The sequence below is a fragment of the Gouania willdenowi genome, chromosome 12 (genome assembly GCF_900634775.1).
Source record: "Gouania willdenowi chromosome 12, fGouWil2.1, whole genome shotgun sequence".
NCBI classification, from domain to species: domain Eukaryota; kingdom Metazoa; phylum Chordata; class Actinopteri; order Blenniiformes; family Gobiesocidae; genus Gouania; species Gouania willdenowi.
Window position 1 is genome coordinate 1,264,555 of NC_041055.1, and position 24,213 is coordinate 1,288,767.

A 24,213-nucleotide genomic window follows, 5' to 3' on the forward strand; every position below is an offset into this window, starting at 1 on the left:
TCTTCAACTCTTCCACTTCCTCAGTCACATGGCTGCGTTTAGGTCCAGAAACTGTATCAGGTCGTACTGAAAGAATTTGGTCGGTACCTAAAAAACAACCTGAATTAATGCGATCAGATCGCTGATAATTTTTTTTAAACTCACTGATCGGCCAAAAAATCACGATCATGTAAAGCTTAATAATACCAAAAATACAGTACAGTAATTTAAATTACTTTTTAGATTTTTTACATTTTAATTGATTGTTATCGCTGTAATTTCCAAGGTATAAGTTACGTTGGTGTATAAGTCGCACCCTTAATTTTAAATGGGAAAATGTATAAAGTTGCAATTGGGTTTAAGTAGATATGAACTTATAATCAGGCCACATGTGGATGCAACAGTCTGGGATTTTATTCTGAAAAGCAGAGATGTAACTAGATGCTTTTAATGTGAAAGTGCCAGAGTTTACTGGTGTCTTTGCTTGATGAGTGGTGCTTTACATAGCTGCAGCTGTAAGTGTTTAAAGCTCCACTGGTCCCACACTGACCAGTTTAACAGGCATGTGAGTGGGATGAGGTCAAAGGTTGAGAGGTCAGGGCAGGACGGGAGAGTGATTTAAGCTGTGTGTGTGTGTGTGTGTGTGTGTGTGTGTGTGTGTGTAGATAAGGAGAACCTCTAGGATTTACTGCATGTAAACAGACGTTTGTCTCCCCTGCAGAGGCAGGAATTCCTCCTAAAAGGCATTAGCTTTGCTTCCAAGGATGAAGTGTAATGAGGAACTCCTGCTCTGAGATAATCTGCCACAGACGAACAGGACAAAAGGTCTGTGGGAGGATTTAAATACCTTCAAAGATAATGGAAGAGCTTGGGTCTGAGTGAAACAATGCTGAGGTCTTATTGACTTTATCTCCATCATTTAGAGACGACGACTGAAAGCTGGATGGAAGTCGTTGAAGACGTTTAAACATACGAGTCTCACACTGGAAACAAAAACAAAGGAGGAAATAATGATAGTGACACCCCAGGAGTGAGTGACATGCATGCGCCTACAAATTAGGGGCGCTCAATTAATCGAAATTCGATTATGATTTCAATTATTAGACCCAACAAAAAATAACAACTATTATTTTGAAAAAAAAAAAAAATATATATATATACATATAAATTTTTTACACATGTTTTATTCGCTAAATAAAAAACTATTTCGGACATCTACAAATACTAAAGCTCGACATACGTTATTAATACTAATTCTGAGTTGTTAACAGTGGTTTATCAGGCACTGCTGGAGGACGAGGTGCACTGGAGACTCTGGAGGGTGAGGGTCTACAGAGACCAGTGAGATCTATAGGCAGGCCCCCCCGTGAGGACGAGGTGCTGCGGAGCCCCCGGCCTCACTCACCAGTAAACACCCTGGGACTGACGAAAAATATGGTTTTACTTCAAATTAAATATTGTGAATTACGTATAGTTCCAAAGGTGTTTTACTACCTCTTCATTTTTATTATTTCAAACAAGGAAATACAATGTAATCCCATGATTCTGGTACATATAGTGCATCTGTCCCCCCCAACTCCGTTAAAACACAGAGGGGTTCCCCAATGATCCTCCATGCTCTCCTGTGTGTGTCCACCTCAACAATTAATACCTCCACCTAACAATGAGTGTAATTAGTTTTAGTTGCTTGTTTTCCCCCTCGATCCACCGTCAAATTTGTGTTAGTGAATATACATTAGGGCATTCACCTGACCTTTTATAGGCACCATATGGGCGGAGCCTGACCTTTTATAAGCACCATATGGGTGGAGCCTGACCTTTTATGAGCACCATATGGGCGGAGTCTGACCTTTTATGAGCACCATATGGGTGGAGCCTGACCTTTTATGAGCACCATATGGGCGGAGCCTGACCTTTTATAAGCACCATATGGGCGGAGCCTGACCTTTTATAGCAAGGTGTTTATAAACGTGTGACAACTTTGGAGTTGATTGTGCAGCAGACAGAAGTTCATCTGCCTTAACATTGTGTGCTTGTGCACGCTGACGTCTCCACATTAAATGCAAAATGCTCATTTAAATAGAGGCGGTCTGCACCAGTTCTGCTCGTGAACTAATGATTGCTGCAATTTTAGTTAATTCCTCATAGCTGAGGAAACTGTGTCACTAAAGGATTTAGGGAAGCAAATGAATGACCACCCTTTATGTCAGATCTTAGTGAATCCGTCCCTCAGAGTCTGGATCGTTTTGCTGGTGTTTCTGTGCGTCTTCAACAATGCGATGCACGAAACTTTTCTGAGCTTTCATGGATGTAGGTCAATGTTGTGACCCCTAAATATTCTGTCTAACTGCATTTGTTTTAGTTATAAAAAGGTTTAAATGCATAAAAAGATTCCAAATATCTAGTAACTTATATATATATACTGTATATGCACTGAGTTTTTAAATGCTACGTACTAAATGATTTCAGTGTCCAAATCTCATGTGGGCTTTAAATCTTTAAAATGACTTTTATTTTCTGCCCTGTTTTGTATCTGTTATCATCCTGTATAAGTGTAACTATATATGTATTTCTATTTTATTTCCATCATAATATTCATGCAAACCTTGATGAACATTTTATCAAATATTAAGCAGTTTTCAATCCAAATTTGTTGAAAGAATTTAACACAAATAAATCCACAAAATATTACCAAATGAAATAAAAATGGTTACAAAAACATGGTAATTTAAGGAAGATCCTGATTTTTACATATGATTTATGTGTGGAAGTGCAAAGTACGCCACATTTATGTTGAAATTACGCATTTTCCTGCTTAAAATCTACGTCCCAAAGATCAAACTGCTCCGAACTTCAAACTGAACTCTTAAATACTGTTTATCTGATCAAAGGGCCACATTATCAATATTTGATTGTCATTGTGCACTATAAAAGAAAGTTTATTTTGTCTTCTTTTTATAATAAAGTGATCGCTTTGATTTGTACTTATGAGTTCTTCCTAAATATTAAGGACATTTTTGGAGTCAATTTGTAGCCTTCATTGTAAGTTTAAGAGTCTGATGGCTTAGGGCAGGTGTGTCAAACTCATCAAAGTGGCAGGATTTTGTTAAAATTGAGAGTTTTTCTACAATTTGGGATTAAAAATGACCTTCATTGAATTTGTATATATGGAGGAAATGCGATATCTGATGATTCATGTTTTATTTGTCAGTTTCTCTTTCTCCTGAGGGACAAATTAGATGTTCTAAAGGGTCGGATTCATATTTTTGTTGTTTTGTGCATTTTCTTTCATTTTGCGTAACTTTGTCTGCATTTTGTTTCTATGGAGTCATTTTTTGTGACTGTGTTTGAGGTTTTTATGTTACTTTAATGTCATTGCGTGTGTTTTCTGTCACTTTCTGCATTTTTGTTGTTTTGTATATTTTTTTCTGTCATTTTTTGTAATTTTGTCTGCATTTTGTTTATGTCCCTGGAGACATGTTTTTGTATATATATAAAAGTGGGTGCTTTTTGTGTGTCTCTGTTGTCATTGTGTGTCTTTTATGTTTCTTTTTGTGCATTTATGTTCTTACTTTTGTGTCTTTTTTGTATCGTGTGACATTTTTGCGAACCTTTGGACACTGCCATTGCCACAATCATTGTGGAGGGATGGTCACATGATAAACACGTCATTGCGGGTTGTGTGTGTAACCGCATGACAAAGGGTGACATACTCAAGCATGCGGTTTTGTCTGTAGTTGCAGCGGCGGCGCCATGACAACACAGCTCACGCTTTAATTACTTCTTTTTGGTCAACGTTAGGAATTATCAGCAATCATTATGTCCACTTTTATTGTGAAGACTTACAAATTGCTGGAATGATTAGTCACAGTTTTTCCTGAGGCAGCGAACCTATTGTCTACCTTATGCAATCCTTAATAAACCCTAAAATGCAGCAGAGGAAACCAAATCATGGGGGTTGTTTCTCTAGCAGAGAATGTACTGGGACCACACTCAGAGCCACAGTTTTAAAACCATAATAAAGAGCTACCTGTAGCAGCATTAAGTAGATAATGATGCAGCAGTAAAAAATACTCACCCTCCTCCTTAGGTTCATCTGCTGCTGGTTTCAAACTCTCCTCCTTCCTCTGCTTTAAGGCCTGAAGCTCCTTCTTCAGCTGCCGTGCTTCTTTACGTAGCTCGTTACTGTGAGCGACAACAACAACAACAGGCGTCAAAAGACGTCAACTATTGCACACGTATGAGTTAGAGAGTAAACATGGAAACAGGTTCAACCTAAAGAGAGAAGTAATGAGTTATATATTGTAAATAACAAAGCTTGGAAAAGTTTCCTGCATTGCATTGTGGGATGTGGAGTCCCGTAGACCAGGGGTTCTCAACCTTTGGTGTAGCGAGAAACTGGGAGGGGGTCGCCAGATGCCTTCAAGAAACTGAGAATATTTTTTCAACAATTTGAGCCCATTTTTGCTTATTTTTAACTTTTTTTCTGCAACTACACCTAATTTAATATATTTTTATCACTTTTTCTTGAAAACACTCGTTGAAACATCTGTGTCTTTCATCTTCATCCCTCACAGTTATCGTCAGTAAAGCACAGCGATATTTTCACAATAAGAGCGTGTGCAAATATGGACAGCTGTGTGTAACGTGTCATTTCTAATGGTTCTTCTGAGGATAAACATCAGGAATCAGCCAGATGTTCAGAATTCCTTCTACAAACGGGTTCACGCCAGGTTTACCCTCTTTGTTTCTGTTGTTTGATATCTTTATGTAACACTTTCAGATCCTAAGTACTTCATAAATCCATTATTATTAATATTCTCCTATTTTATACAGCAAATATTCAAACATATTGAAGCTTATTTACAGATTTTCTCACACATAATAAAGAATAAGACGATGTTGTAAGAGAATGATGTAGAGCTGGAACATTAAATAAAGTTTAACAGAGAAATTTAAAACAAAATTAGCATAATTACATATCAACCTAAAGGATGGGTTTGTTGGAAGCTAAAAGCTAATTTCAGACTGGTGTTAATAAATAGTAAATCACAGAAACACAAACCCTGAGGATAGAAGTCCCCTTGTGGGTAAGAGTCCTTCAACTGTCCTTGACTACTCCAGCCATCAGAGTGTGTCAGCACACTGTTTAAGGGAGTGTAAAAGGCCCTTAGGAGAGCCCTTCATCTCTGCTTCATTGTCTTCTACATCAATGTAAACCTCTTTCATTAAATAAAAGACGTTTACATCGACATCTTTAACTTTTCTTGGTTTTTTAGAGCAACCAAAAGTTGCACAAGTTGTTATTATGACTGAAAAATCTACTAAATGATCTAAAAATCGGGCTGAATGTTTCACTCCAATAGAAAACAATAAGATGTTTACAGGCAGTGGGGCCGTGTGACATCATCAATCATGTGATTTCAAGTAGGAGGAACACAGGCTCTAAAACTGTAAAGTAGTCCCATTTTAAAAGCTATAAAATGGTAAATGGACATGATTTATATAGAGCTTTATCACCACTGAAACAGTCTTAAAGTGCTTTACATATCAGCTCATTTACCCAATCACTCTCACATTCACACACCAGTGGGACAGGACTGCCATGCAAGGCGCTAGTCGACCACTGGGAGCAACTTAGGGTTCAGTGTCTTGCCCAAGGACACTTCGACACATAGTCAGTTACTGGGATCGAACCCCCAACCTCTCGATCAGAAGACGACCCTCTACCACCTGAGCCACGGTCGCCCTTAAAATAAAATAAATATGGTTCATAATAATGTGTTTCGTTAGACATAGATCTACTCATAAAAACATTTAGAAGATTTTAGGCTACACTTGTTCAAACAGGAGGATTCTTTTGCCTTCTGTGTGTTTGAGGCTAAAAGTTGATATAAACGACTCCAAAGACATTTCTGACATGGTTTTATTATTGAGCTAAAGTGCGATCATGGGATGGCTTGGTATCACTTGAAAGAAAGAAAACCAACAAAAATCTACGGAAGGAAATGTTTGAACTGGGTTTTAGCGGCACAATGAAAGTGATTGACCAACTTTTTTTGGCATCAAACAACTCCAACACCTCCTGTTTCCCTTTTTTCACTCCATTCACCACAGCCAACACATACCAGTGCATTCAGTGATCTGAGAGCCACTCATCTGCCTTGTTGCCAAATAAACAATAAAGTGGCACAGCCGGAGCGTCTTTGAATCCACTTCCCGGCTCCCCGCTGCTGCCTGCAGACTGAGCGCGCTCACGGCTGCCAGTTACTGTCACTGCTGAAGAAATGTGAAAAGCAGAGGGCTGTGGATGATTAAGTCCACCTAAAGAAAGCATATGAAGTGATTGGCAGTGGACCAAGAACGTCCTCATGGTTCAGGATCTCCACTTTAAGACTGTGGTGTCTGGCAGGAGTCACAGGCCGACACGGGAATCCGACAAATATGAAAATAGCAGCGCGATGACTGAACGGTTCATGGAGGCTCCAAGAGTTTCTCCTAAAGTATCCGCACACGGAACGACAGTTACCTTTTTTGGTTCTGATTGTATTCTCTGTCAGGCTGTGAGAGTTTAATGTTTGAGGTATAAGTGCAGCGGCTGCTTGTGCCGACGCTACGACTCAACGAGTGATGCAGACAAATGTGAGCTCCCCTCAGGACGCACTTCACGGTTTGGTCCAGAGCCAAGGAGAGCTGTGAGCTGCAGGAGGAATCCAAGCTCAACACAGGAATTTACATGACTCTGCAGAAGGATCCAGACACACACACACACACACACGCACACGCACACACAGAGGACCAAGTTCCTCTTTTTAAGAGCTTCATTTAGCTTAAAGCCACATCTCACACCTTTAAAACTTTTACCAAATGTGCCAGACTCTAGAGCTGGACAATAGACCCATTTCAATGAGACATGTGACTAACGTGTGTGCGCATACTCGGTGCAGAATCCATGTTGTTTACATATGTGATGCTTGAAAACCTAAAAATGGCAATGAATGAACCACTGTTAAAGCTCGTAAATAGTTGGTAGTATGGAGAAAGTTGTCAAATGAGGAAGCGGCCGCTTTTGTAAGGAAACTCACTTTAAGTACAGGTGAACGATTGAGAGACACATGCAGCATTCCCGAATACGAGTGGTCATCCGATGTGCGCTCCTGGTCCGATATTCAATGTTCCAGACATTTATACATATCTAATAGAAAAACCCAGCGTATAAACAAAAAAAAAAACCTAAAAGCATCAAGTCTCTAGATGTTTATAACTGTTATGAACGGGCAGGCTGCTGTGCTCCTGTTAACGAAGGTTTCCGTGTATTTCCGCGTATTCTGATCCGTTTCAACGGATGAGTTTCCATGTCTACGTTAAGTCTCCTCCTCACTGACCCACGTCTGCATATCAGTCCATTTACAGCTTTTTATGGTCACTTTGTACTGGAACCAGATTGATACACACCTCCGTCCAGCCGTGATCATGTTGACACGATCACTTCTGAACAAACGTAACGTGGTGATTTGACAACTTTATGCTGTTTATTATCAACTACTATTACAAACTGAGATATCTTACATTTTAAACCTTAATGTACTATTTTACTCTTTCCATTTATTACCGGTATTTTATTTTATTTAAAGGGGACATATTGTGAAACTTCCACTTTTGCAGTGTTTGTGAACATATGAGGTAACTTGAGTGTCCACCAGCACACAAAACGTGAAATAAATCCATCGACTCGTTTGTTTGTGGTGTGTGTAAGTCTTATAACACAGAGACAATTGCTCTGTTTCAAATTTGTATCGATTTATATCGTATATCAACATTTTGAGAAAAAATATTGACATACTGGTCCCTATCGCCCAGCCCTACCAGACACATATTAAATAATACTAATAAATTTCCTATTGTTCCTCCAGTCACTGAAAACCTGTTTACACTGGAATGGCCGTTGGTCCAGCATTATGCCGGCCTTTTAAAGGCCAGCAGCCTCATGTTGGATGCTCATTTGTTCCTCCTTAACTCTCTCCCCTGTTCCTTTCCCCCTCACCAAGGTGCAACACTGCTCACTGCCCTCTCTTTCTATATCTTACCCTTCCTTATGGAGAGCTGCTGATGGTCACAATTACTGCAACTAAATAAATGTATTTCTTTCATTACAATAATAAAATGTGCAAGAAAAGAAAAACAAACAAACTAAAAGGCGTTTTTACTTCTAATTTCAACATGAAGAAAGGTCGATTCATTCATGATTTTTTAACTTTATTGACTGAATGACTCAGGGGCAGATTCACTACAGATTTATGGGTATTAAAACGTGTGCAAACATCACTCCACACGCTAATAATCCGTACAAACCCCAGTGAATCAGGAGTGCACCCTCAATCCATTTAACGTGTTTCCCTATAATGAATATGTATTGTAGGCGGAGCTCACAAGGAGAGCAAAAAGATGGGAGGAGGAAATGCAAATGAAATGCAATTCATCAAAGCTGGACTTCATTTCTGCCTCTGTTTTTCCGTATAAATTTGGCACCGCCCACAACCAGGTGATAACTGTCAAAGCTTTTTGTGCAGTGATGACAGCAGTGATATTTATGAGGAGACGGGGTAGGGGAGAAGAAAGACAACCGAGGGATGGTATTTTTAAACCTTGAGTTAATATATTAGGGATGAATGAATTGACAACTTTAAGAACGTGTTAAAACCTTTCCTGTTTCCTCTCCCCACCGTGGCTAAGGTGTCCAACGGAGATCTGCACTCACCATGGCCGGAGGCTGCTTCTCCTCCAGAGATCACTCCCATACACCTCATACTTGTTAAAGATGGTACCACGTAGGAAGAACAGTCCATTTTGTTGTTGTAGAGCTGCACTTTATTATCTGGTTGCACTATAAACATAAGCTCGCTACCTGTCCAGGTCGCCTGTAGAACTCTACTCATAGGCACGCACATGACGCGCACATGCACCCCCGTCACTCACATCCATGCACATTTCCCCACTGCAGGATGAATAAAGAATCTATCTATATGTCTTTCTGTAATTCATCCATTTTTATTAGCTTCCTTTACCAACACCTCCAATTCTGCCGCTTCAAAATAATTTTTTTGCATTTGTGCACTCAGCTCTCCTTCACACTCCATGGTCAACATAACATGCAAAACACTCATTTAAATAGGGCGGTCTGCACCACTTCTACATGTGCACTAATCATTGCTGCAATCTTAGTGAATTCCTCGCAGCAGATGAGGAAACTGCATCACCAAAGGATTTAGGGAAGCAACTGGTTTATTTCAGATATTAGTGAATCTGCCCCTTAGTGTAAATGTGCACAGATGTAAACTACAGTAATGCAGTGGAATGGTTTGAACTGGAGCAGCAAACACGTGAACCCACCGTTACCAAAACATACACAACCCCTGCTGCCAAAGACTATAGGAGACGTCTGCTAAGCGCTAACACATAGCAACAGAATAGCTGCTGGTTCCTTTGATGTTCATCAACAGCCAATCAGGAGCCCACAGAAGGGCATGCTTGTCTTTGATGTGTCACCATCAGTTATTTAGTTACTTGGGTACATTTACTTAGTTACTCAGTTACAATTACCTTGTAAAATTACAGTTACGTTTACATAGTTACAGTTAACTATATAACTGTAACAGTGGCAACAGGAATAGCTGCTGGTTTGATCCATTGATGCTCCTTTGATGTTTTTTAACAGCCAATCAGGAGGCAGCAGAAGGAAATGCTTGCCTTCGATGTTTGTCATCATCAAGTATTGAGTTACTTACAGGTTTTCAGTTATGGTTACTTACAGTTACATAATTATGGTTAACTATTTAAATATAAAAATGCAACAAGAATAGATGCTGGGACTTTTGATGTTTGTCATCATCAGTTACTTAGTTACAGTGATTACTATGATTATAGTTACTCAGTTATTTACTTAGTTACAGTTACATTTACTAATATAACTGTAACCATTGCAACAATAATAGCAAAATATTATATTTTAGACTCACAGCCTTGTTTAAAACAGCAACAGAAACTGGAAACTAATTTAACAACACATCCTTCAGAGCAGAAAACAACATGTTCAAACTTTATCTTTAGATTAATTTAATGGTTCAATCCTGAAGATTCAATTTGTACCGTAACAGCAGACGTAGCGGTTAGCAAAGGATGGCAAATCTGAAAAATAACATTTTAAATCCTTATAATATCAGGTTCAAAGTGTGAAACATCTGGTTTTAGTCCCAGAAAACAGTCACACAATTAAAATGAACTCAAATGAACCAGATCAGTTTAACTCCAGAGAATGTTTAGAATATTTCATCTGATTCCATTTTGTTTTGATATATTTTCATTTCTATTTTGTTTTGATGTTTGTTTTTGTGTGACACTTACAACAATGCATTTTTCTGTAAATGCAGGTTGTCTAGTGGTTATCAGTATCAATGAATTGATTTCCAAGGAAAAGCTTTTTAAAATAGCGTCCAATTGTTTCCATAATTGGAACAATAAGGAAAGAAAAAGGCTGTGAATCAGATGTTCTGCATCCTCTCTCCTGATGCTCTGGTCTGATTGGACGCCGCTCGCTCAGAGAGAGTTCTTGCTTGTTGCGCGGCGTGCACTGAAAGGCTATAAGCGGCGCGGCGGTGGGAGAGTGAAGCCCACCCCTCCAACAATGCCCCCTTTGTCCCAGACTAACACTGAACGCCCTTTGATTTGCTGCCAACACAAACCACTGTGTTGGGTTACAGTTCTTGTAGCCAAACAATCTGAGCTTGTCTTTAATATCCTACGGTCCGCCTGCACTGGGCCGGCTGTCAGTCAGACGGGGTGTGCACGTGGTTGCGTGCACGTCACTTTGTAGAGGCCCGCTCTTTATCCCATTAGCGCTAATGAGAGAAGGGCATGTTGATTCTGCGTGTTGAGGGCTACCTGTTAACGAGGATCGCAGCTTCAAAGAGCGCTGAAAGATAAATGGATCCGTCCTTTCGCCGCCGCTCATTTTCTTCCTAATGTCATCACACAGATGACCGCCTTCACCTCTCACCTTCACACACACACACACAGAGTCCTGTATCGAGCACCTCAAAGCCCTGCTTCATTAAAAACACTTCACTGAAAACACACTTTAAGTTTAAGCTTTTCACTTCATTCAGCACAATCTCATATTAGTGCATGAAAAAAAAACACATGCGTAATAATCTAATTCAACCCTCCCCAAAAAACACACAAAACAATAATAAAAACACAATCAATGATATAATGGAAACAAATAAAAAATAAAACAACTGAAAATTACCCAAAATGACAGAAAAACACACAAAAAGACAATAAAAATAGACCAAATGACAGAAAAATACATACACAACTACAAAAAAACACAGAATGACTAGAGAAATACACAAAACCGCTACAAAAATAGACAAAATGACCACAAAACGACTACAAATATACAATATTGATCAGAAAAATACACAAAACAACTACAAAAATACACAAAATGACAGAAAAATTCTTAAACAACTACACAAAGACACAAAAGGACTAAAAGAACACACGAAATAAAAAACAAACACAAACGACGACAAAAAGACACGTGACCGAAAAATATATCAAATGGACAGAAACCACAAAAATACACAAAATGACAAAAGAAAGTAGAGAAAAAGTGGCTTGTGTTAATGCACTGATTGATCATTATTCTAATATTGACATATTTCTGATCTATTTAATTTACTGATTTATTTATTGCTTTATTTGACAGAAACAATCTACATTATTTCATCATTTCTGCCAATGTGTGTCATAATTAGCTTAAATGCTAGTTAGCCTCATGAATTCCTCACACAGTAACGAAGCGTAAAGTCTTTGTGTTGTTGGTCTGATCAACCAATCAATCAGCTGATCACATTCACCAGTTTTTCCTTAAAAGGACATTTATCATCAGCTCTGTGTTATATGGTGAAACAACGCCCCCCAGAGGCCACAGGGCAGCATCACAAGAAACAAAAGATTTACAGTGAGCCTGTTTTATTATGGGAATAAAAACTAACGAGAACATGAAAGTTCCACACAGGGAACACAACCCAGGCCTTCTTTTGAGTTATTTTGGGTTTTTTTTTTTTTATCACTGTGTATTTTTGCAGTACTTTCATTTATTTTTGAAGTTTTGGTTGTTTTTCTGTTCATTTGTGGGTGTTTAATGTTATTCGTGTATTTTCTTTGTATGTGTGGGTTTTTGGAGTCATTGTTTGTCTTTTTGGTGTCATTCTGTGTTTCTTTTAATCATTGTGTGTTTTTTGGGTACTTTTATGTACTTTTGAAGTGTTTTTTGTTTGTTTTTCCATTCGTTTTCTGTCGTGTGTGTGTGTGCGTGCGTACATGATGTTGTCCTACCTGCGGATGCTCTTCTTCTCCTCATAGCTGGGCTCCGTCACATTTTCCTCTGCTTTCTCCTTCTTCAGCTTCTTACTGACGAGCTCCCTCATCCTCTCCTTCCTCTCAGAGTCTTCCTCATCGTCTACATCCTCATCATCATCCTCATCCTCCTCATCATCATCATCATCTGACTGAGACGCACACACAAAGCTCACATCATTAGCAGGTAGGTCAGTGGTTCTCAAACTTTGAACAAAGGTGAACTTTCCAGCCCCCCCTGCACCCATAACCCCCCAAATAATCCCAACAAATGACATTTTCAAATTTATGGAACGAACACGGAACAATTAACGTCATATTTCATAATAAATCAAACTAATCAACTGCATAAAAAAACAAATATAAAAGTGCAGCAGTGAAAACTACAGGAAATAATGAAACATTGTTTACAAACTGTGACAAGTATTATGAAAAATGTATTTTATAATAGTTTAGCTACAGTGATAAACATCCCTTTAGCCTCATTCAGAGGGACGAAGTTGAAAAAGTTCTGTTTCCTCCCTCCCTTGTTATTCCATTTTGTAAAGTCAGCTCCAAACGAGACAGTTAGACTTTTCTCACATTGTGACGTCAAAAGGTGGAAACTCCTCCTCCTGACAATCCTGGCTCCTCCTACCCTACATAAGAACGTTAACTCCTCTCTCTCAAACCAGCTCACAGGTACAACAAACGACGACAGGTAAATATCTTTACGTTCAGTATAAAGATAATCCAGTCTCTACTGTATCTGGAACAGCAAGGAATCTGTGTGTGTGCGTGTGTTCCTTAAATATCCCTGTGGACCAGGCTCAGATTGACCTGAGACTTTCAACATGGCTGCTGCTTGCTTCAAAGGTGTGCAACGTCGGATTTGTTTGAACTGCAATGATACCGTCAATTAATTATTTCATAAAATTGATGACGTGGCGCAGTTGCCCGGGTTGGAGGCGGGCCTTTCTCGGCCGGCAGAGCGCCAACACTGTGCTGGAGTGGCTTTATTTTTTGCTCGCTTTGGGTGAAACGAGTGTGTGTGTTTGATTCAGAATTAAGTGTTTATAAGGTCAGTTTAGAGACGATTTAACTTTTATTCTGAATTAAAAAGGAATTAAAGCTTCCATGTAAATGTGAGTGTCTCAAAGTGTTTCTCGAGGCATAAATTCCTGCTGGTGTGTTGCTTTTTCCCAATTTATTCATTTAAATATATGAAAACACAATAGTTATCACTTTACATATTTCATAACAAACCTAAATGTCCCTGATGTCCCACCTTCAAACACAACCTCATTTAACATCCATGAAAAGCTACTGACCCCTCCCACTTTTCTATAGCAACACATACTTCTTACAGGCCCTGACCTAGTGTAGATAAACCGAAGAGCGCTCACAATCAGTTCCACTTTTAGTAACAGTTGTATCGCCTCGTATCGCCTTTAAGGGAAGATCTGACGTGTTTGTGACCCAAAGCGACATTAGGACCCCAAAAACAGCCTGTAGCGTCATGAAAGTGGCTTTTCAGAGGCAAAAACTACAGAAAACAGACGAGTTTGAGAAAATAAACCTCAAATATTAAGTTGTTGGGGTTCTTAGAACAAATGGAGACGTGTGAAAAATAGCATCATACTGGACCTTTAAGACAACAAAAATGAAAATTAATTTCTAAAGTCAGTTTGTTTTTTGTTACGCTCCATTTAAAGTACATACTGACGTAAATCATTATTTATTTCAGAATAGTTTTATTGCCAAGTAGAGTTTTTAACAATAAGTGTGACTTGGTAAATGGTGCATTTTTTTTTTTTAGAAATATTTATAATTTTTTAAAGAATGTATTAGTTTTTAGCTCCTGTGAGGAAATAAAATACATATAAATAAATATAAATACTAACAAAAATGTCATATAGAGATGTAAAAGAACAGCATTAATGTCACCTGATTTCCTCTCAGGGATCAATGATTTACTGAATCTGATCAGGTTTATTGATTAAGTTTTGATCAACTTAGTTTAAATTAACCTAATTTAAATGATCCAATCTTCTGTAGCTCTGATGAGATGTTATAATATAACATTCTAATAACGTTGCTCCAATGGACTTTTATTTTGTAAACCAGAAGTTGCCACTGAAACGGTTGTACTTGAGGTAGCTAGCTGACTGTGAATGTGTAGCTACGAGGTACGAACAAAAGGCTGGAATAAAAAGAACTAAAGGACGACACGGACTGAGTTATTTTTAGTGAGTCAGACATAACAGATGGAACACTGAGCAGATGAAGATGATTAAAGCTGATCACGTTCTCACGCTACATGAAAAATGGGCGGAGCTTCACAGGCACAGCAAAGTTAAACAGGCACTAGAGGTTCTGTATTTAGGAGTCAGTGATGATTTGTAGACGGTGCTTGTGGTGATTTAAGATGAGTTTAATGCAGCCAGGACAGGAGGAGGGAGAGTGGTGCACATAATAATCGGTCCACGGAAACATTTCCCCATAAAAAAAAAGTTCTTTGCCCCACGGTGACGGCGTTTCATGCCGATTTTGTCCATTTACACGTTTAACCGTTTTCATTGGTCGATTCCATGATTCCAGTCAAGTCTCTGGTCTTTGGAGAGAGCAGACGTGTTTTTATTCACTCCGATAACACGACCTTGGCTACAGCTGGCTACAGCTGAACAGCCTGAAAAATTGGGCCCAAGACTGAAGGAGAATGGTGAAAAAACCACAGGGAGGCCCTTCAGAACCCAATTCGGGTTTGGAAGAGGTCAAGGAGATGATACGCGAGGGTCTACGAAACCTATCTGCCGAGATAAAGTCGTTGGAAAGGACGCTGGAAAACTCACTGGAAAACCTACAAAGCGAAGCAAAGGTACTGAAAGAAAAGAATGAAAGAAATGCTGAAGAGATAAAATTGTTGAACGCCAGGGTTGAAGAGTTGGAACAAAAGGAAAGAGAGAAAGATGTCATCATCACAGGCCTAAAGATAAAACCCAGGAGCTACGCGAGTGACGAAGAAACAAAATCGATTGAACAGGTCATTGACTACCTGGAGTCGAAGGACATTGTCCTGAACCCTGACAACATCAACTCCTGCCATCTCCTGCCAAAGAAAAATTATAACAGAGCTGTAAAAATAACCTTCACGAATATGAAATTCAAAGGAGAACTACTGAAGCAAGGAAGAAAGCTGAAGGAAACGAAGGTTTTTATTAATGAAAGCCTGACAAGAAAAAATGCAAGCATCGCATGGAAGGCACGCCAAATAAAAAAAGGAGGAAAGATTTTAAAGACGTGGACAAGGAACTGCAGGATTTACATCACACCACTGGGAGAAGAGAACGGAAAACCAGTCCTCATCAAAACGATGGAAGACTTGGGAAAATACGAAGGATCCACCTAAACAACAACATTACTGATGGTAATCATGGATATGGACCCAGATCTATATAAACACTGGAAACAAAACTCAGACTGTGATTATTTTACGGAGACTGAATTAAATGTGGAAACCAAGAGTAAAAAAGGTCTGTCATTTATTCATTTCAATTGCTAGGTGGTGGGGTGATTAAGGATTACATTAAATTTAAATTCAAAGTGTTTAAAACAGGGTAAAACAGGGGACGGGACCCAGATAAGCAAACTGCTTCTCTCGTCTCCTTTTTCGGCATGTACAAAAAAAAAAAAAAAAAAATGTAAAAAAAATTGAATAAATAAAATAAAAAAATAAATTCCGTTAACGTGGATTTTATAAAGCCCTATTTATAGGTTCTCATTATTAATTTCTTTGTGTGTTTAATGATCTTTATTGTCAATAAAAAAGGAATTTAGGAAGATTGGCATGAAACTGAAAATGTCCTCCTGTTTGTCGCACCCCACCTGTCATACCACGCCCCACATATTGAGAAGCACTGAGTTAGGGAAACACAACAAGGAAATGATAGAGAAACTTACATCGTCTGCGTCTCCAGACGACTTCTTTTTCTTCTTGGTCCTGATGAGGAGGTTAAACATCAAACATCAAACTGTGACTTTAAGTTTCAAACAAACACAGAAACGTTTAGATCAGTGGTTCTCAAACTTTAGCCCCCTTTTCTCTAACTTTTCAATCCAAGTCCCTCCTTATGTCCATCTACAACATTTTGCTCATAATTCTGTGAAACATCATCTATAAATCATAATTATGGAATGAATGAGTGATAACACACATTTTAAAGAATCTCATTTAGTAAATAAGTGAATAAAACAGTGTTTAGAGCAGAGGTAGACAACTTCTACACAGTGGGGTCACAAAATGTGTTTGTTTGATCATAGGGTTGCATGATCAATGTTCATGTCAGCATTAGAATAATGAGCAATCTGAGGATTAATACAGGAAAGAATAAAGAATTTTTATAGTTATTTTGTGTGTTTGTTGTTGCCTTGATTGTTGTGAGGCATTTTGTGCATTTCTGTAGTCCTTTTATGTATTTTTTCTGTAGAATATATGTTTTTTGGAGTCATATTGTGTATTTGTGCTGTCATTTTTTTGTATTTCTGTTGTTGTTTTGCTTGTTTGTTATTACCCTGGGTTTGCAGAGTCATTTTTTGTGTTTTTCTTGTCTTTTCCTGTACTCTTGTCATTTTCTGTAGTAGTTTTGTGTGTTATTAGAGTATTCTCTGTTTTTCTCGCCTTTTACTGTATTTTCCTGCAATGTTGTAATCTTTGTATTTTTCAAATGTATTTTTGCTTTTGTTTTGTGTATTTTTCTGTCATTTTGTACATTTACATTGGGGGCTGCATAAAATTAGACCGAGGGCCGCATGTGGCCCCTGAACCGCTAGTTGCCTATGTCTGATTTAGTGCCACCTGAATAAATGTATTTATTTCTTTATTTTTTATCATTTCTGCTGCGTCCTCATGTGGAACCAAGACTTGTATTTTCAGTTCATGTTCTAAACAAGATCATTTCTGTCATCATTTTGTGTGTTTAGTTGTTTGTTCTTTGTATTATTCACTATATTTGTATCTTATTTTGTGTGTTGTTGGCACTATTGGTGGTTGTTTCATATGTTGTTTTTTATATTTCTCTGTTATTTTTGTGTGTTTTGTAGTGATCTTGTGCATTTGTCTCTTATTTAGTGTGTTTTTGTTGTCGGTTTGTGTGTTGCTGTTAATAGTGAACATCTTTTCTCTCAGTGTGTGTCATTTTGTGTATTTTGTTGTTGTTTGTCTGTTCTTTTCATTATTCTGTATATTTTTCTCTTGTTGTGTGTTTTTGTGAGTTATTGATATGTAGTGTGATTATAATTTTTAAAACCCCATATTTTAATGCTTTCATTTGTTAATTTTCCTCTCTCTCAAGTACCCCCTGTAGTGCCATTGTGTACCCCTAGGGGTACACGTACCCCCATTTGAGAAACCCTGGTTTAGAGAATGGATGAGGGGGGTGGGTACCTATCGACGGCGGGTACGGAGCTCAGTCTGGGGTCGTCCTTCAGGAGGTCGTGGCTGCTTTTGCTTTTCCCTTTAAACTTCTGAACACAACCAAACGTTGCACGTTTGTCACTGTGACGGGTTCTAAACTCATATTGAAACACTAATCAATCACTGATGCACATATTGATTCACTACCTGACTGACTTCATTCACCATCTCCTCTTCTTCTTCTGCTTCTTCTCCAAACGACAAAAGGCTGAAGTTCCTACAAAGGTTAAATCATTATTAGTAAATATGAAAACATCACAGGTGAGTAAATAAAGGAAACACGTTCAACAACTTAACTCTGCTGCTTCCTGTCTGGCATTTCAAAATAAAAGGCTGGTGATTCATTTTAATGGTTTTTAAAACATTAAAAAACACATTTTTAATCATTAAAATAAAAACAATATAATTCCAGTGTTTAAAGTTTCCAATGATATTTTAAAACATTGTCGTCAGATGAAACTTTATATTCATTTATTTTTCTAGTTGTAGTTTTTACGATTGTTGAGTCTTTTTACTTTACTGTCATTTCGTGGGGTTTCTTTTGGGTAATTTTCAGTTAATTTCTTGGAGCAATTGTGTGGTTTTTGTTGTCGTTTTGTGTATGTTTTTGTAATTTACATGTTTAAGAGTTATTTTGTATTTTTGGAGTGATTTTGTGTATTTTTGGGATGTTTTGTGGGTATTTAGGTATTTGTGTATTTTCCTTGTCGCATATTGTTCTTGTTTTGTGTGTTTTCATTTTGTTTTTGGAGTGTTTTTGTGTAGGTTTTTTTTTTGTCATTTTCTTAATTAAGTCATTTTTGTTCTCGTTTTGTGTGTTTTTGTTGTCATTTTGTGTGTGTTATCTGTCATTTACATGTTTTTGGAATTAGTTTTTGTGAATACTTTGTGTATTTTTGGGGTGTTTTAGGTTCTTTTCTGGGCGTTTAGAATGATTTGCGTATTTTCCTTGTTTTGTGTTTTTTGTTATCATATTGTGCATGTTTCTCCTTTTTTGTTTGCTTTTGGAGCAATTTTTTGTTATTTTGTTTACGTTGTCATTTTGTGTGTGTTTTCTGTCATTTATGTGTTTTTGAATTACTTTTATGTATTTCCATTTGTGGGTGTTTAGTGTTATTTGTGTATTTTCCTTGTTTTGTGGGTTTTTGGAGTCATTTCTGTTTTGTATTGTGTTTTTAGGGTGATTTTGTCTTTTTTGAAGTTTTTCTGTGCTTTTCTAGGTGTTTAGTGTTATTTGCGTGCTTGCCTTATTTTGTGTGTATTTTCGTTGTCTTTCTGTGGTTTTTTGGGGGGTGATTTTGTGTATTTTGTGTCTAGTTGTTATGTGTCGTGTGTTTTGGAACTACACACTCACTTTGTGGCCTTGGACTGTGATTTCTTTGCCTCCTCTTTATCTTTTTCCTTTTTCGCTTTCCTTCCTTCTCTGGGAATGATGTCATCAAAGGGAGAATGAAGCACCTGGAAAGAAAGAACAGCTGGAAGTTACCGCCTCATCATCACTAAATACTATTAAAATAATAATAATAATAATATGACGTACCTCAGCCACTCTGATCTTGTGTGGGTTCAGAGGTCGTTCCTCTTCATCACATTCGACCTCTGCTAATCTGAGCAGATTATAAACGGTGTCTCCTGTCACCTAATGCAGGGAAAATCACAGACACAAAAAGCTTTTATTTTGAAGAGGGTTTACTTGTACTTCACAATTCAGACAATAAAAGTTCAGCTTTTAAAATCAGACAATAGAAATTAGAAGAAATTGTGATTTGAGCTTCTTTTTGGAAGCTTTTATCTTTTTAAACTGCACTTTTTGCTGAATTTATTTTGAATTTGCAAATAACTGCTCTTTTTCTTTATTTTTTGTCATAAATTCCGTCAAACATTCGTCCTGTATCAGACATGGGCAACAGGCAGCCTGGGGGCCACATATGGCCCTCGGTCTAATTCTGTACTGTCCCCAAAGTAAACGCTCAAAGTGACTCCAAAAACACACAAGACAACAGAAAAATACACAAAAGGACAACAATACACAGAAATGACTTCAACAACACACAAAATTACAACATTACACAATAATGACTAAAAGAACACATGAATTGACAGAAAAATGCACAAAACTACAACAAAATGAGTGGCAAATACACAAAACGACAACAAAAATACACAATAATGAAGCCAAAAACGGACAAAATGACAACAATACAACAATAATGACTCAAAGAACACATAAAATTACTGAAAAATACACAAATCTTCAAAATAAACACACACAATGACTCCAAAAACACACAAACTCTGTTGTTTCCTGTGTTAATGCTCTGATTGGTCGTTAATCTAAATGCTGACATGAATGTTGCTCATGTGACCCTCAGAGTGGCCCCGCCCACTGTGATAAAAAAGCTGCTCATGTGTAATGTGTATTATTTCAGTAATAAACTGCTTTGTATTTTCTTTTATTATTATTCTCATTAAAGTTGGGGTCCTTCCTGAGTTTGGGGGCGTGGCTTGATGTCTGAAGGTGATGATGATGCGTGTCGGTAATGCGTGCAGTGATGATGAGTCACCTTTCCAAATATGGTGTGTTTGTTGTTGAGCTCGTCCGCTCGGCCCAAAGTGAAGAAGAACTGGCTGCCGTTGTCGTGCGGGCCGGCGTTCGCCATGGCAACCAGACCTCGTCGGATGAAGCGCAACCTGGAGTGAAACTCGTCCTATACGGGTGAGAAAGACCTGGTCAGTGCGTTCTATTGATTGTGGTTCTCATTTGAGACTTAGATGTAGTAAATGATGGCGATAGAGTGAAACCAGCAACCCTCTGACCTTAAAAGGGCGTCCATAGATGGACTCTCCCCCTGTTCCCGTCCCCGTGGGATCTCCTCCCTGAATGATGAACTCTGGTACCACTCTGTGGAATATGGTTCCATCATAATAACCTGCAGGAATAAGAATGGACGGAGGAGTGAGATCTGACACAACAGATCCGATATTGATATCGGATATCGGTCCGATATTAGCATGAAAACGGATATCGGATTCAAATTTCCAGTTTTTCCTATTTTTTTTTTATTTTTCAAATTCATTTTTTTATTTATTTCATTCAATTGTAAATAGTGTAGATATTATGTTGAAGGTTAAAATGTATTTAACCAATCTGTTAATAATAAATGGGTCAGCTTTTCTCATCCCAACTGTTGCTGATTATTGTTCTGTGTTTAAGTGACATCACATGATTAACTCTTTTCTAACATTCCACACTACAAAATAAGTCATTATTATTTTATTAAACTTTTTTTATTTTTTTTTAAATTAAAAAACAAAAGCATGTATGATTCATGCTGTTATCGGATCAATATCGGTATCGGCTGATATGCAAGACTGCAATATCGGTATCATATCGGAAATGAAAAACATGTATCAGGACATCCCTAATAATAAACTAAGATATAAGGTTTAAGAGATATTACATATTATAATACAGAATGAGATTAATTAAACCCAAATTACACAAGATTAATTTATTCTGGGCAAAAAATAGATTTAATCGACTTATTAAATTTGTAGCTAAAAACTATTTCTATTTTTCAAATTTGAGTATTTACTTTAGTTATTTTATTTTTTGAGTTTGTTGGTTCTCTTAAATCCTAAAGCTTGAAATTGTTGAATAAACAGATTCTCATTTACTTTTTATTTTGGGATTTATTTTGTTTTATGCATTTTAAGTCTTGAGGACAATCACAGCAATAAAGTTATAATCCGTTGACAATAGGAGTGTGACGATATCCCGATACGACGATATATCGCGATATTTTTTCGCACGATTGATTATCGTTATGCTTGTGCTAAGTATCGATTTGGTTTTTTTTTTTTCAAAACATTTTCAGCTTTTTCACTAAAATGTGCAGGTACGTCTTCACAGAAATGTTGTCACTGTTTGTTGAAGAAACAATATAATGTTTACTAGAATATTTCACTATAATGATGTCACTGGTGAGAAAAACCCTATTTATTGTTTACATAAATCACTATTGAAGATACTTATTAATTTACATTGATATGTTGACACTTATTTACAGAAATGTTGCACTAAAATAGTGTCACTGTTCATAAGACACTTTATATATTTATTGTCTTTCAGAGATATAAAATAAAAATTGTATTTTTTCACTTACTCTTTTTTTTTTATGTCAGATTATCGTAGACTGATTTCTGACCAATATATCGATAATCGCAGTATCGTCATATCATGAGATAATCGTTATTGTGAGCTTTGCATCGCGTATCGTATCGTGAGGTTCCCACCCCTAGTTAACAATATATCTGATGTCTGCAGTCATTTTAAGTGAATTGAAAAAAAAACCCGAAAATCAAATCGAAACTATAATTTTTCTTTAAAAAAATTTAAGATTTTTTCTTTTTTAACGCAAAATGGCCCAGCCCTAGATGAATTGCATTCCTGAGGAAAACGCGACACAGAAGGATGTATGCCACGCTCCTCGGAGTCAGTATAACGGTCAGTGTCATCCTTGGAGTCAGTATAAGCTTGCCCAAAAGAAATCAAGCTAAATGACTCAAAAAATGTAAATGTTACAAATCACAAAAGCGATCACAGGATTGTTCCGACATTCCTAAAGGTTTTGATACATTTTTTTGTTGAAATTGGGGGAAAATGTGGCAGTAGTTGGAGATCAGAAAACACACAATAACAATGTCAGAAAGCTTCGTTGAGTCTAAACATGAGTGTTGTGTAAAATGCATTTCTTTCTCTTTTTTTATTCCAAAATTTTTCATACAGAAGAAACTAAAAGAAAACTAAGACAGAACAAAAAAAAACAAAAAAACAAGAGGTCTGGTGTATATAATACAATTATATGATTGTGTTACAGTTTATACATGTAATACAGATTATCATACATACTTGGGCCTCCGGAGCAAGATATACATTTTTCATTTCCCCCTAATTTTGTCAAACTTGTCTATTTGGAGTCATTTATGAAATGTAATTTGTTCCATAACAAACACTGCATATATCAAACAAAGTGTCTATTTATATGGAAACGTGTCAACAGACCTCGGGAATATTGACACGGAAACGTACGTTTTCCGGACCTTTTCTACGTAGGCGTAATGTGCCAGGATGGGCGCGTGGTTTAAGCGCCTGACTCAAGAATTCTCCCTTCTGCTGCCGTGGGTTCAAATCCCGCTTTTCTCATAAATATTTTTTCATTTTGACACATTTAACACGGCAAAATCCACCTTTTAAATATACACATATGAAAAATATTAACATTTTAGGGTATTTCCTGGTTTAGGGTTAGGGCTAAAATAAAAGGGTTAGCGGGGTAGCTAAAAATAAAAATAAGCTAAAATACAACTGACGGTACTTTAAGTCACGTGGTGCACCGATCACGTCACCTAAACTGGCCAATGGGGGCGCTCTGTATGAATAAACATGCAGTCTATTCATACGGTAAGGTTCGGGGATAAAAAATGTAACATCTTTTTTGTACAAAAAGTAAAATGCATTTCTAATTTATTCTCTTTCTTTCTTTTATAAAGTGAAGCCATTCCGTGTAATTTTAATAGAATTTAGCTGCAGTTTTTTTTTTAAATAAACCTCTAAATGTACCTTCCATGCAAAGCTGCACAAAGTTCCTGCAGGCTTTTGGAGTCTCTTTGGACCACAGCTCGATGTCAATGTCTCCTGCTGAGGTCTTTAACAGCACCTGAACGCAACACAAACCACACACTGACAGTTTATTCTCATATAACTACATTAATAACATGAACTAAATGCTGCAGACTTTGCTTCGTCATGTAATAAACTAAGGCTGAAGGTAAAGTGTCTGCTAACGCTCACCTTTCCATTCGTTGGAGGCTCCTGAATATAAATATTACTCATATTTCCCTTTAATGTTTCACTTCTATCTGACAAATAAAAAAAACTACAAATTAAATTCTGCGTTAAACTCGTTAAAATACAAACAGTGCAACGCTGTTAATGTTAACGAGGCTTGTGCTAAATGTGTAAATTTTCAATGTTTTCTCTTCACCGCCATTAAGACGGACATGTGATGATATTGTTTACTACCAGGACGAGGGGGTTCAGGTGAAACTGTGATTGTTGTTTTTTTTTCTAATAATAATTTTACTTACAAAGTCTGCACTAATATTGTTTTTATTACTAATGTAACTAATTCTAATGTCGTTAATTCTCTTTTAGAATTTTTATTTGTGCCGATTTAATATATGAAAATCTGAACACCCCGATATTTGCGTATTGGTTTCACCCAAGTGATCCAAAACGAAGGACCCCAAATCCTGAAAAGCTTAATTGAGCGATGATTCTTTTTTAAACTATAATC

General features: G+C 37.3%; 1 protein-coding gene across 1 annotated transcript in view; it reads right to left on the reverse strand.

Annotated features, from left to right (window-relative positions):
- The window catches only part of cwc27 (CWC27 spliceosome associated cyclophilin), a 34,337-nt gene extending 10,411 nt beyond the window's left edge, over positions 1-23,926 (reverse strand). Inside the window, exons 1-11 of the mRNA XM_028463328.1 lie at positions 23,709-23,926; positions 23,478-23,574; positions 20,672-20,784; positions 20,419-20,562; positions 19,395-19,493; positions 19,209-19,312; positions 18,002-18,071; positions 17,825-17,904; positions 16,342-16,381; positions 12,382-12,554; positions 4,058-4,164 (exon numbers count right to left, since the gene is read on the reverse strand). Of these exons, the coding sequence (XP_028319129.1) occupies positions 4,058-4,164; positions 12,382-12,554; positions 16,342-16,381; positions 17,825-17,904; positions 18,002-18,071; positions 19,209-19,312; positions 19,395-19,493; positions 20,419-20,562; positions 20,672-20,784; positions 23,478-23,574; positions 23,709-23,750 (1,069 nt within the window). The 5' untranslated portion in view covers positions 23,751-23,926. The remainder of the gene's footprint in view (positions 1-4,057; positions 4,165-12,381; positions 12,555-16,341; positions 16,382-17,824; positions 17,905-18,001; positions 18,072-19,208; positions 19,313-19,394; positions 19,494-20,418; positions 20,563-20,671; positions 20,785-23,477; positions 23,575-23,708) is intronic.
- Positions 23,927-24,213: the final 287 nt, after the last annotated feature.